Source organism: Solanum lycopersicum, chromosome 1 (assembly GCF_036512215.1).
Source record: "Solanum lycopersicum chromosome 1, SLM_r2.1".
Taxonomy (NCBI): Eukaryota; Viridiplantae; Streptophyta; class Magnoliopsida; order Solanales; family Solanaceae; genus Solanum; species Solanum lycopersicum.
Genome location: NC_090800.1, coordinates 79,125,479 through 79,138,899, shown reverse-complemented (window position 1 = coordinate 79,138,899; position 13,421 = coordinate 79,125,479). Strand labels below are relative to the sequence as shown.

General features: G+C 26.1%; 2 protein-coding genes across 2 annotated transcripts; one reads left to right on the top strand and one right to left on the bottom strand.

The window, feature by feature from the left end:
* The first annotated feature begins 6,524 nt into the window (after positions 1-6,524).
* LOC101246179 (putative invertase inhibitor) lies at positions 6,525-7,173 on the top strand. The gene has a single exon (XM_004229660.5). The coding sequence runs from the start codon at positions 6,603-6,605 to the stop codon at positions 7,161-7,163; it is 561 nt and encodes a 186-aa protein (XP_004229708.1). The 5' UTR covers positions 6,525-6,602; the 3' UTR covers positions 7,164-7,173.
* Positions 7,174-10,548: 3,375 nt separating this feature from the next.
* Positions 10,549-13,308, bottom strand: LOC101245211 (putative invertase inhibitor). The gene is made up of 2 exons (XM_019212729.2): positions 13,286-13,308; positions 10,549-11,271 (listed from the first exon to the last, which is right to left on the bottom strand). The coding sequence occupies exons 1-2, from the start codon at positions 13,306-13,308 to the stop codon at positions 10,743-10,745; spliced, it is 552 nt and encodes a 183-aa protein (XP_019068274.1). The 3' UTR covers positions 10,549-10,742.
* Between the last annotated feature and the right edge of the window lie 113 nt (positions 13,309-13,421).

Genomic DNA, 13,421 nt, shown 5'->3' with positions numbered 1-13,421 from the left:
AAAAGGCATAATATTTTGTAAAAAATGGAATATCCATACAGTATAATCTTTGCCTCGTGAACAAAAATATTTGTAGCAACGAAATTATGAAAGAATAATTAAGTGGAATATAGCTAAGGAGGCTTATTAAGTTTAATGTCTATATTCACATTTTAAAAGGTTATTCTCAAGTATAATAATAAGTGTTGATCGAGCTGTTGGGTGTTTGCTCTGAGTTTCTTATCATAAATACTTTTTGTTTTTTTAAAAGAAAAACATAAGGTCTTCATATTTGGCTAGTTCTTTTTTTTTTTGGAAAAATGTTGATGACTCTACAAATAGAGGTTTATTCCTTCTAACTTAGTAGCATTCACAATATAGTCTTAGGGGCTTTGAGAGTTTTTTTTAGGGGGATTTGCGGGACACAAGTTATAACTTGTATAAACCTCTTTGTATTCCAATTGAATTGGGAGATGTTCTTTCTCTCTATATTTTGTACTTTAATATTTATATATATAATTAGTGAAACTATTCGCGCTTCGCGCGATTATATGAAATATTATAAGATAATAATATGAAATATATAATATTTAGGTTAGTATCGAATATATAGATAATATTTATGTTTCTCCTCGTCTGCGATATTATAGACTTTTTAAAAACATATAAAATATATTTATTTGTTTAGTATATGTATATATTAGAACAAAATATTCACCGTGGTGAAGTAAATGGAATAAGGGATAATATGTTGAAATAACAATATATTGGAATTAGGTTGAAAATATTTTAGATGTTTTAATTTTCTCTATCTTTTCTAGGAGTAGTGATGTTCTATCTAAACTCTGATTTCGTCAAATAAAATTATTTTCTTTTATTTTATTATTATATTTGCTTATTATAATTTTTTAAACATTATTTAAATACTTGTAAGATTTTCGAAAAATGAAGCATATAAAGTCATGATTCATATTTAATATTAAACTTTACAAGTAAGATGAAGAGACATGAGTTATAAATAATTCAAATGTATAATTTTATTAGTCACTATATGTATTACTAATTATGTATTGATTTTATTTGTAAAATAAAAAAATAAAAAAAGGTGTGAAAATACAAAAAATGAACAGAGAAAATATAATAATTGGGGACTACATAAAAATTATAAATACATTTCAAAGCAAAAAGAACGACAACAGATTGTTACATACGCAAAAAAATGACATCACGAAAATAATAATATATTTTTCAATTACTTTTTATAATTTATAATAAAAGTGAAACTAATCATCATAAATTTTGTTGTTGTTAAAATGAAATAATTATATTTATTTTTTTTCATAATAAAGAGAAAATAGAATACTAAAGGATCAAATGATTAGTATTGACAATATAATACATTTAGCTAAATTATTTACATAAATTAAAACTTTAAAAACTCTAGCAAAAGTAATTAAGTTGCTAATAAATTTTAAAGTGAAAAAATAATCTCTAATTATGCTTAATTTTTTTTCCTTGTACCATCTTCCTTTGCAAAGAGATCCGTCATCATGTTTTGATCCATATGTCAAACTCTTCATATATGCAACCAACTGAATAAAAAAAAAGCATATACGAATTAAAAATAATTATGTCAAAAAAAAGAACGAAATATAAATCATATTTATTATATTTATATATTATCTTTTCAATAGTAATAACAATACTAAATAATAATTATTTCTTGAAATCTAACAAATATTATAATCAAACTATATTATATATGGAAAACTAACTATTAAAAAAGCATTGCATACGGACAAAACATTGTTAAGAATTAAAGAGATTTTTAATCATACTTACTTGATAAATTATAATACAAGCATAAAAATATATATTAAGAAAGCATGTCTAAGTCCATAAAAATAAAAAGAAAGACTTAAGAATGAAATATATCTTACCTTCATATACTTTTTTTTGTTACATGTTAGCTAATTCACAAACAAGTATTATGGAGAAGAGAAATTATAACTTTGTATGTGAATCTTCGTGAAAATAAATATGAATCTATGTAGACAAAATAAAGGAAATGAAAAAAATAAGGACTTGAGAATGATATATTGATTAACTTCATGTACTTTTTTTTTGGTTACATGTTAGTTTCCTTCACAAATCAAATACGAATTTATAGACAAAAATAGAGGAAATAAAAAATAAAAAGTTCAATGAAGTATTTCTTACCTTCATGTACTTTTTTTTGTTTCAGATCAAACTTATATGATGAAAAAAGAAAGAATAATTGTGAAAATGAATCTTCCTTAAACTAATATAAATTTATAGGCAAAATAAAGGAATTTTATAAGACACATAAACTTATAAATTTAAATTGGAGGTTATGAATATAAAAATTATGAGAGTCGTGAATATTATTAAAAGTAAAAATTAAAGAAGGGCAAGTCATGGGTAGTAACTCCTAGTGAATAAATTCAAAAATAAAAATAAAAATACTTAAAATGTAAAAAAAAATAAAATATGATTTCATGATTAGAAGTGAGATAAACAAATAAAAAAAATATAGAATTTTTTTATTATTATAAATGTTCATACATTAATAAAGTTTTTATTTGTATATTTGTATAAATGAAGTAATATATTTTTACAATAAAATAATTAATTTAAATTAAAAAAAGTCAAAAATAAATAAATTATGTTTCTCTTTTAATTATAAGTGAGATAAATAAATAAAAAATATGAAGAGTTTTTGTTATAAATGACCCACCATTAATAAATTATTTATTTATAATAAATTTAAGTAATTTTTTATGATATATAATAATTATTTTTTAAAAAAAAAAGATGAAAAAACTAAATGCAAATGGAGGCCATATAGAGGTGCCACATCACCTCCTCTATGGTCCTCATATATATATATATATATATTGATTGATTGTTTGTGATCCTTTGTGGAGGTAAGTCAGTTGAACGAACTACGTTAATTTTTGTAATATTTTTTTTTTGTATATTTTTTATTTGTCTTATTACTCATGATTTTTTTAGATTTATTTCGTTAACTTCCGCATGTCACATAATTATATTCAATCATAACACGAGCATCAACATGAATTGTGTTAAGATGATTGATATTTATTTATCTTTGACCAAAAATTTCACTTTCAAGGCTTCAACTCCCTAAGAATGAAGAAAAACATGTTGGAAACTCTGTCCATAGTACGTAACATGTAACGTGTGATTTCAAATTTAATCAGCCTTCAATAGAAATATCAAATACCATACTTAAGAAATATTAAGAAAATTGAGGATTTCTTCGGCAATCCATGATTTGCTTTTTAAGTTGTAACACTAGTTAAACTCAGGCAAGTGGACGTATACATTATGCTTAAAGCAACAACAAATATCATTTGTCTTGACTTACAATGGTTAATGTTTGAATTCATCTCTCTCATATATATATGAATTAAATTAAAGGTGACCATATTTAAGTGACATGTGCTTGAATTTCATGTGTGAAAATGAAATGTTTCCTTAGCAAAAGTGCATCTTAATTAGGCACCTAACTTGACATGTAGATATATGATGCGTATAAGCAATTGAAAAAAAATAGGGGCCCTAATTCAATTTGTTCATCAGTATATATATATATAGAGAGAGCTATTATAATTAAATTCAAGATAATTCTAAATGTGAAATAAAGATACCTTCTTTTGGTTGAATAAAATGTTCAACCCAACTAGGAAGTTATTTAAGTTAATAAACAATTCCAAAGTACCTTTTTCCGGAATAAATTTACTTTTGTATATTGAACTAAAATGTATCTTAATTATTATTAATGATAAATAAATTACTTGAGCATAGATCTATCAAAAATAACGTTTTTACTTTCAAAAATTAAAATTATATACAGGCCAAACATATAGTTTAATCATAAGATAAATAAAAATTACTGATTGATTCCTTATAAAAGCACATGTATGATTAAAAAAGAAAAGGCTTTTGAAAAAAGTAAAGATATGTCCTATATGTGTGTGGATGTGATTAGGAATTAGATCCTTTTTAACCTAGATAAGAGTGGCTCATAGGCCATTTACTTTTGCATCTTCTTTTCCAATAAATGGTAATAGAAAATTTTAGGGAATGTTTGGCTAAATTTATAAATTGATTAACATATTTTATAAGAATAATTTGACTTATGTATATGTTTGATAACATCACACGTGATTATAGATCAATCATATGCATGTGTTTGATACTAAATACACAATTGTTTATATTAAGTTTTAACATTTTTTATTAAACATCTAACCACTTGCTAACAAAATTAACTTTAATAGCTGAAAATATTTTTAAGCGACTTGTATTTTTTATGTACTTTTAATTAATCAATTTGAATGGGCTTTTAGATTTGTCTCATCTTTTATTTTGTTTGAGTTCATACTTGTAAATTCGTGAAAAATAAAATTTATTTATCTGAATGGAGGCTCTTATTATATTCACCAAGATAAAAATACACGAATAATAAAAAGGTGACAACTTCAAATGTATGGTGCATAAAATTTCAATGCAACTAGCAAGTCGTGATGATGTGTAGTAGTTTATCCTAACAAAGAGACCATATATTATTGACAATTTGCTAATATAGAGTTCGTTTCTCAATAAACTTTTTCTAAATACAAATTATATTTATGTTAAGGTTACGATATTATATTAGGAGAGAATCGACCCCTTAACGTTTGAGAATTTAATATTTTATGAGTTTTCAATAATTCAAAATTTATTAAAGAAGATTATTATTAGTTTTTTTTTTTTTGAGTCTATGGAGAATTGAACTCTCAATTAAAAGGTTAAAAGCACTTTTTTCACTATCATATCAAGTGATTGTTTTATTATTGAATTTTCAACTTATTTCTTATATATTTGATAAAAGATTTAATATAAATACTGAATTTTAGAGAACCTTCATCAATATTCTAATATACGTAGATTCATCCATGTACACTATAATAAAAATAACTTTTAACGGTAGACATTAATAAAAAGTGCTAAAGCTTTTATCGACTACATTAGTTAAATGTCATTAAAATCAATATCGCTAAAAGGCTTTAAGGACATATATTGCCGCTAAAAATACATATTTAGCGACAATTAATATAATCATATTTGTCAGCGTTGGTCCCAAGGCAAGCGTACATACATCACAAGTATATTTCCAACATCGAATTAAATGATAAAAAGGTCTTTCATACAAGAATTTTCCTAATCTTATACTCCAGTTACCACCTTTTAATTCCCCGTCTTTATTTGATTCAAAATTATTCAACACTTCACTAAAAAAAATTATAAAAAATGAAATAAATTCTTCAAGTGTCTTAACAAGTGCAAATGAGAGAAACATTTACTCTTCGACTTCAGTTATATAATCATATCGAATTAAAATAACAATAAACAAAAATAAATTAAGAAGAGAAATATCATTAATTACGCCTCAATTCTAACGAAAATAACAATAGCTAAAGATAAAAGTACGGAGATGGACACCATCAATTACGCCTCATTTACAAGGACCACAAAGCCAAAGTTACTAGTACTCTTTTTTTTTAGCTAAAATTAAACTAGTATATACAAATATATAAATGACGTGTGGAATTAACATTTCCATTAAAGTTATAGTAATGAATAGAATGTGACAAATAAAATAAGTTTTGGGCTTAATTAAGAGTATATCAAGAGAAAATGACTTCTCAACAGCTTAAGATTGCAACAAATTTATAGAACAATATCTTATGAATAAGTCATAAAATTAAATGTGAATTAAGAACAAAATCATGATGAGCCGGTTATTCCATTCCATAAATAAATCACACCCTTCTCCATTACTCTATAAACAAACAAAAAAAAACTTATAATTAATAGTATCAAATTAACGAATTAAAATAAATTCGGATAAATAAAAAATGAATTAAATTAATAAATATTAAAGTCATTAATTTATTCAAACATTACTTGAGCTGAGATAAACAATAAGCCTTAGCTCAACTTGTCTAACTTATACTAAGTAACGCTTTTTTTTTCTCGAAAATGCACAAGTACCTCCCAATCTATGCCCTAATTCCAGAGACCACATTTATACTATACTAAGGTCATATTACCCTTCTAAACTTATTTTATAAATAATTTTCTATCCCTTTTGACCTATGTGGCACTAGCTTGAAAAAAATTGTCAACACGCGCTAGGCCCACAAGATAGTGTCTGTAGGCTGAAAAGGAGTAGAAAATTAATTATAAATAAGACCCCAGTATAATATAAATGTGTCTGTGAGATTTCGGATATAGATTGGGGATACTTGTGTATTTTTCTTTTTTTTTTTCTTACCTATGTTTTGACGAAGTTTTTCATAGGTTAATTTAGCCGAAAGTTGAACTGCAGTCTGAATTAAACGAATCAAAAGATGTTGAGGTAATAAAATTAGGGTTAATTATTAACCTAGTCCAAACTTTACTAGTCATGTTTTATATAAACCTATTTTGACACCCTTATAGTTTGCTATAGTCTATTTTTCCCCTTAAAAAACTATAATATATACCCCTTGAACAAGAAAATACATGTCATAAACCTAACAACAACAAAAATGAAGCCTCTTTTCTCTCTCTTCCTTACTCTTTCCCTATTCCTCTCCTTATTTTTCCATGGCTCAAAAGGCCAAAATTTAATCCAAAACACTTGTAAATCATGTGCAAATGATGATCCAAATATTAAGTATGGCTTTTGCACTTCATCTCTACAAGCAGCTCCTGCGAGTCAATGTGCTACTCTCCGTGGCCTTGGTATGATTTCGATTAGATTAATTCGATATAATGTTACTGATACGAGGTGTCACGTTAAGATATTATTGAAGGAACAAAAATTGGATCCTTATGTTAAGAGTTGCTTGAGTGATTGTTTGGAGCTTTATACAGACGCGATTCCATCTATCAAGCTTGCTATGAAGAGTTATAATTCGAAGAAATATTATGATGCGAATATACAAATAAGTTCGGTTATGGATGCCGCTACAACATGTGAAGATGGATTTAAGGACAAAGATGGTGTTGTGTCACCATTAACAAAGTTAAATGAAAATACTTTTCAATTATCTGCCATGGCACTTTCTCTTATGAATCTTATTAAGAATAATAATACTAATGGGTAAATTTTTCAAATGTTGATATTCATCTTTTTTTAATTTTTATTACTTGATTTTAATTTGTAGTGTTTTCTTAGTCTTTGCTTGGACTTCTTTACTAATTGAATATATATATGGATTTTTACCTTTAGTTTAATTTGGAAAATACACTTAGCTAACCTTGGTAAATTTATTCATTTTCCTTTGTTTTAAAGTATTGATCCTCACACCCACCTAAGAATTAGATATTACACATTAAACTATGATATATTGGTCTCCAAACTATACCTCAGATAGATAAAAGTATATCCCGAAATTAGTTATTCTTTATCTTTTGTGTACCAAACAAGCGCTTAGATGTTTTTATTTGTCACCGATATTATGTTTGTTACTGAAAGCATTTCTTTAGACATGCTTCAATTTTGGTGATATGAATTTCCATCAATTATAGAACGTCAAATTTAAATGTAGATATGGATTTGTTTTTTTCTAAAAAGAAAAAGTATAGGCAGTGATTGACTAATCACTAATTTCTAGGCATCATACTGTTGTATACTTTTCCTATTTTAATTTAAATCTTATAGTAAAAATTTTTAATTTAAATCTTATAGTAAAAATTTTGAGATATCTCAAATATATTAAAATATTTTTTAATTTTATAATCTTAAATTTATAAAAATTAGAATTAAAAATTTGTTTAAAAAGCCTTGCCAAAAATCGGCACATTCCAAATATACTTAAATTATTATAACTTTGGTAAGTAGCTGTTAAATAGAAATATTTGTAATCTTCAATAATAGCTCTTAGAAGAAAACGTTAAATGTAAAGACAAGTAGGTAGATGTTTTCACTTCTAATTATTTATAATAATAATCTATACCAGCTAGTCAAATTGAAATAATAATAATTATAGGTGGACAAAATTTGTAGAAAATAATTTCAAAACACACCAAATCTGACCCATATTCCGTCTTAAATAATTAAAAAAAGAGAGTATATAATAGCTTCACAACTTCAAAAATAATGGGCACAAAATTAAATATTTACATGTAACTAACTGTTAGAAAGTCATGATGATGACATGTGTGTAGTAATTTTCCTAACAAATTAAAGGCTCACCATATCTTCTTGACATTTAATTTGTTTATTTTCTTAGAGTCTCTCAACTAACTTTTCTAAAGGCAAATTATATTCCATGTTATAAGGTTCCAATAAATTCAATCATTGGGAAAGAATCGAACTTTTTATACGTACATATATATTTTAAACGTAAGGTTTTAACTTTTAAGATAAGCATACAGTATATATTCGAATGCACGTGGAGGGAATAAATGACATTATATTCTACCTGTTTTAATTTATGAGTTAGTTTGGTTTGATATTGAGTTTACGAAAAAAGAAACTTTTAAAATTTATGAAATAATATAAGTGGGTATACATATTTACGTGATTATATAAAATGAACATTTAAAAAATTTGATTGATACTAAATATAGAAACATGTTATTCTTTTTTATACTAACTAAAAAAAATATAAGTTATATAAATAGAAACGGATAAACTAGTAAAGAATCAAATAAATATATAACACAAAATTCGTACTCCATTTAATACTGAAAATGCTAAAATATTTATTTTCATTAGGGGTGTGCACTATTTGAATTAAACCGAAAAATCAAATCGAATTCTAATTTGGATTGGTTTTTTGGATTCTTGGTTTGGTTTTGGATTTATAATTTACTTTGTTTGGTTTTTTGGTTGATTTCGATTTTAGAAAAATGAAAATCGAAAAACCAAAAAAATAAATTTTATATATACACACACACACAATTTTTTAAATTGTAAATAATTTTGTTATGTTTCTAATTATTGATATAACTGATTAATCAAATCAAAAAAATTCAAACCAAACCGAATTTATTTTGGTTTGGATTGGGTTACACTTCTTCAAAATCAAAAACTGAAAATCCAAACTGAATAATATAATACCGAATCGAAAAAACCGAATGCGCACCCCTAGTTTCCATACAATATTTTCCTTGAATCTTACATTTTCAATTTCCATCTCCTTGATTTTCTTTTACTAACAAACTAAAGTTTTTTTTTTTTAAAAAAAAAGAAACCCTTCAAGTGTCTTGACAAGCGGATCTGACTGCAAAATAAAGCATTAACAAATTGGATCCTTATGTTAAGAGTTGCTTGAGTGATTGTTTTGGAGCTTTATTCAGACGCGATTTCATCTGTCAAGCTTGTTCTGAAGAGTTATGATTCTAAGAAATGTTATGATGCGAATATACAAATAAGTTCTAAGGATAAAAATGGTGTTGTGTCACTATTAACAAAGTTAAATGAAAATACTTTTCAATTATCTGCTATGACACTTTCTCTTAAGAATTAATAATGGATGAATTGGTTCTTCGTATATTTATTTATGTTTATTTAAATAGATCAAGGAGAATTTTGATATAATTTAATTTAAAATATGGTACAACGAATAAAATTATCAGAAGTCTATCTGTTAAAGAATAACAAAAGTTTCACATCGGTGATTAATGAGAGGCTTGAGCAATCCTCCTCCCTTTGAGCTAGTTTTTGGGGTGTGAGTTAGGCCTACGACCTAATTTCACATGGTATCAGAGCAGGGCCCGTCTCACTCGATGTTGGGGTCCCCAAAATTAAAAATTGCCCATGCACCGGATGCTGAGATAAAGTAGATAAAGAATGACAAAAGTCCCACATCGACACAAAATCTTAGTTAGATAAAGTAGTGGAAACTATTAAGAAAAAACACAAAATCTTAGTTAGATAAAGTAGTGGAAACTTTCTACATCTACTTCCTACTCCCTAGCTTATTGACCTTTTAGTCGCAACAGTAAATTATTTGCCCATTATTTTCGGTATACCAAACTATACATACTATTTGTATCAATGATTTAATTAATATGAGAAGTCTTAAATATGTCATCGTGCTTTTAGAGAGACTTATTTATCTCTTTCGTCGTTAAAAAAAAGGTTTATACATGTCATTTTTTTAAACTCTAATTTTACAAAATTATTTTTTACGTCTCAAACAAGTTTTAACACTTTTTAATGACATAATAATAAATGTACCTTTTAACTTATTTTAATTTCAAATTTATGTCCTTTAATTTTGCATGTGTATAAATAGATACTTAAACTTGTATAAAGTTGGACAAATAAACATATGAATCTTTAAGACCCAAATAAATAGATCGAGCTGATATGGGTGGAAATTTGAACCCTTTTAGAGCAAAAGCACCACGCTCTGCTTCTCTCTCGCTTGCCTACGTAAAGAAAAATTATTTCTCTTAGCAATTTTTTCAACCTTACATTTAATCAGATTTTTTGAACGTTTCATAATTAAATCGACTAGCAATGTGAGGAGGGGAGGATTATAAACGATATATAACATTACACAACTTATTTTGAGCTGGAAAGAGAAACTATTACGAAATAAACAACCTCAGTCATTGCACCACAAACATACTCGAATCGGTAACTAACAAAGGTTTCGGTTCCCATCAGATCCAACTCAATCAAAATCCATAAAGTGTTGTAATTCAAAGATCATATTATACATATGACATTAACGTGTTAATTTGAATTCCATTGATCTATTGTAAAACATAAAGTTCACAACAGAAAGTGCGACGGAAGATAATTGAATAGTATTGTCATTTCTCTTAGTTAACGGTGAGACACCACCTTGTTTCTCCATAAACCCATCTTCACATGTCGTAGCGTCAGCTATAACTGCACTTATTTGTATATTCGCATCATAATATTGCTTCGTATTATAACTCTTCGTAGCATGCTTGATACTTGCGATCGCGTTGGAATAAACCTCTAAACAAGCCTTCAAGCAACTCGTATTATGAGAATCCAATTGCTTATCCTTCAATAGTAGCATCTTAACGTGACTCATCGTATCACTAACATTGTATTGAACTAATCTAATTGAAGTCATTCCAATGCCAGGGAGAGTAGCACGTTGACTCGCCGGAGCAGCTTGTAGCGATGAAGTTGGTTGGATCAAATTCTGGGCTGTGGAGCCATAGAATGTTAGGTTAAATAAAGAGAGAAACAGGAAAAATGCTTCATGTTTTTGACATGAACTTTAATTTGCTATATATATATATATTTATAGTTTTGAAGGGGGAAGAAATAGAGCATGGGAAAGCATATGTTTTTCTAAAATTTTACAAAACTAGTATAAACGTATTCTACATTAACGTTGTAGGATATATTTTATTTTTTAAAAGTTGATGGCGTCAGATTGATATACGTTACTCACAGTAACGTATATCAACCTAATGCTGTTAGTTTTTAAAAAATAAAATATATCCTAAAAATGTTACCGTGAAATACGTTTATACTAATTTTGTAAAATTTTAGAAAAATGTATTACTTTGATACATTATTTTATATAATGACTTAGTTTGGTTAAAAATTCTCCATTCTTTCCATAATTCTATTTTTTTATTTTTTTTAATGTTTGGTAGACTTACTATGTATAATTTGGATTTTAATTATTAAAAATTTTACAGGTTAAACGCAATTCATATCGCCTCTACCCTACATCTCCCTATTGCCATCCCTATTCCAGAGTGGGGAGAACGAACCACGTTGGATGGTTGAAAAACAAAAAAGTAATGTTGCTATTAAAAGTTAAATTTCTCGCTATCATTGATCCTAAGTTAAAATTTTATTTAAATATGTAATTTAATTTTATAAATTATTTTATATTTATTTTGTATAAACATAAAAATTTCACAATTATGAAAATTGTAAAAAAAAATTAATTCTTATTAAATAAGCAAATCATAGCACATATATAGCTCATAAATAAGAGATACTGAATATCCTAAGGTGCTATATTATAATTTGCACATCTCCATATTTTCTTTATATTTAAATTTTTATGATTAAATGTTGTAATAAACTTTCAAATGCATATAATTTTATAAAAATTTATTAGTTCAAGAAAATCAATATAATGTTAATCAACTATTCTTTAAAATAATTCTCTAAAATTATATACGAATCTTTACGTAGTGTTCTTCCTGTTTCAATGTTCTTATTCTTTTGTGCTTTTGATTTTATTTGTCTAGAAAATGTTGCCCATACAAGCACGGGCCCGATATATATTAAACGATAAATGTCACAAATATTATTAGGCTGCAAATTAGTTAAAGTCCGTTCGTATATATACACATATGTTGCTTATATATTATTTTTAAGATGATTGTGCCGCTCTATGTGATTGATGTATGCATATTATTTATATAATTACATTTTTTAATGGAAGCTGGGTTTGGATTGAAAAGATAAAATCGAGTAATTTTAATTGAAATCGGGTTAATCTGAGTTGATTTATGGCTTTCCATCAAATGAAAGGTATTTATGGTGAAATTAATAACGATAGGGGCAAAAATAACTTTATTTTAACGGTAAGGATATAGTTAAACAATAAAATAAAATTGAGAGATATTTTTGACTCTTTTCCTCGAAAAAAAAAATTCAAAAATTCAGAAGCTATATGGAGAAATAGAAAAAGCAGAGTTGAGAAGATCTGATGACAACAACGTAAAGTATTCTAGCCGTGCGTAGTAGCCCACAAACATATCTACAGACATAGAATCACAAGCACATTAAACTTGACGTAGAAACTATTATTAATTGGGGGATTAGATGAAACCATATAAAAATTATCACAATATACATAAAACTAAAATCATCACAATATTTATGTAAAATTTAAAATAATTTTTTCAATTATGTAACGTTTATTTAATTGTATTTCAATAAGATTTCACTTTTATTCGTTTTATCTATTATTATGTATAATGTATAATATTTGCTAGCAAGTATATTATTTCGAAAATTATGTCACATAATAATTTTTTATTAAACGATTATAAAAGGAAATAACATGAATTATATATGTTGAGTGTTTTAGAAAAAAATTGTTTTATGAAATATATTTATAAGAAAATATAAATGAAAGGAGAAACAATAGTATAATAATGAAGAGGGAGAATTTTTTTTTTTTTGGTGTAAAATTTGAGGCAGTGAATTAGAATTTGATTAAATAAAGAATAGTGTTTATAAAATTTGGTGTACGGATACCCGAGAAACTTGTTTTTACCCATATAAGTCGAGTTGAGTATTTAATTTATTTTTATTTAACTCATTTTTGATCGACTCGACCTGCTCTTTTGCTTACACTCGTAACGAGCCGGAGAAATTTCAGTGTTACCATCAC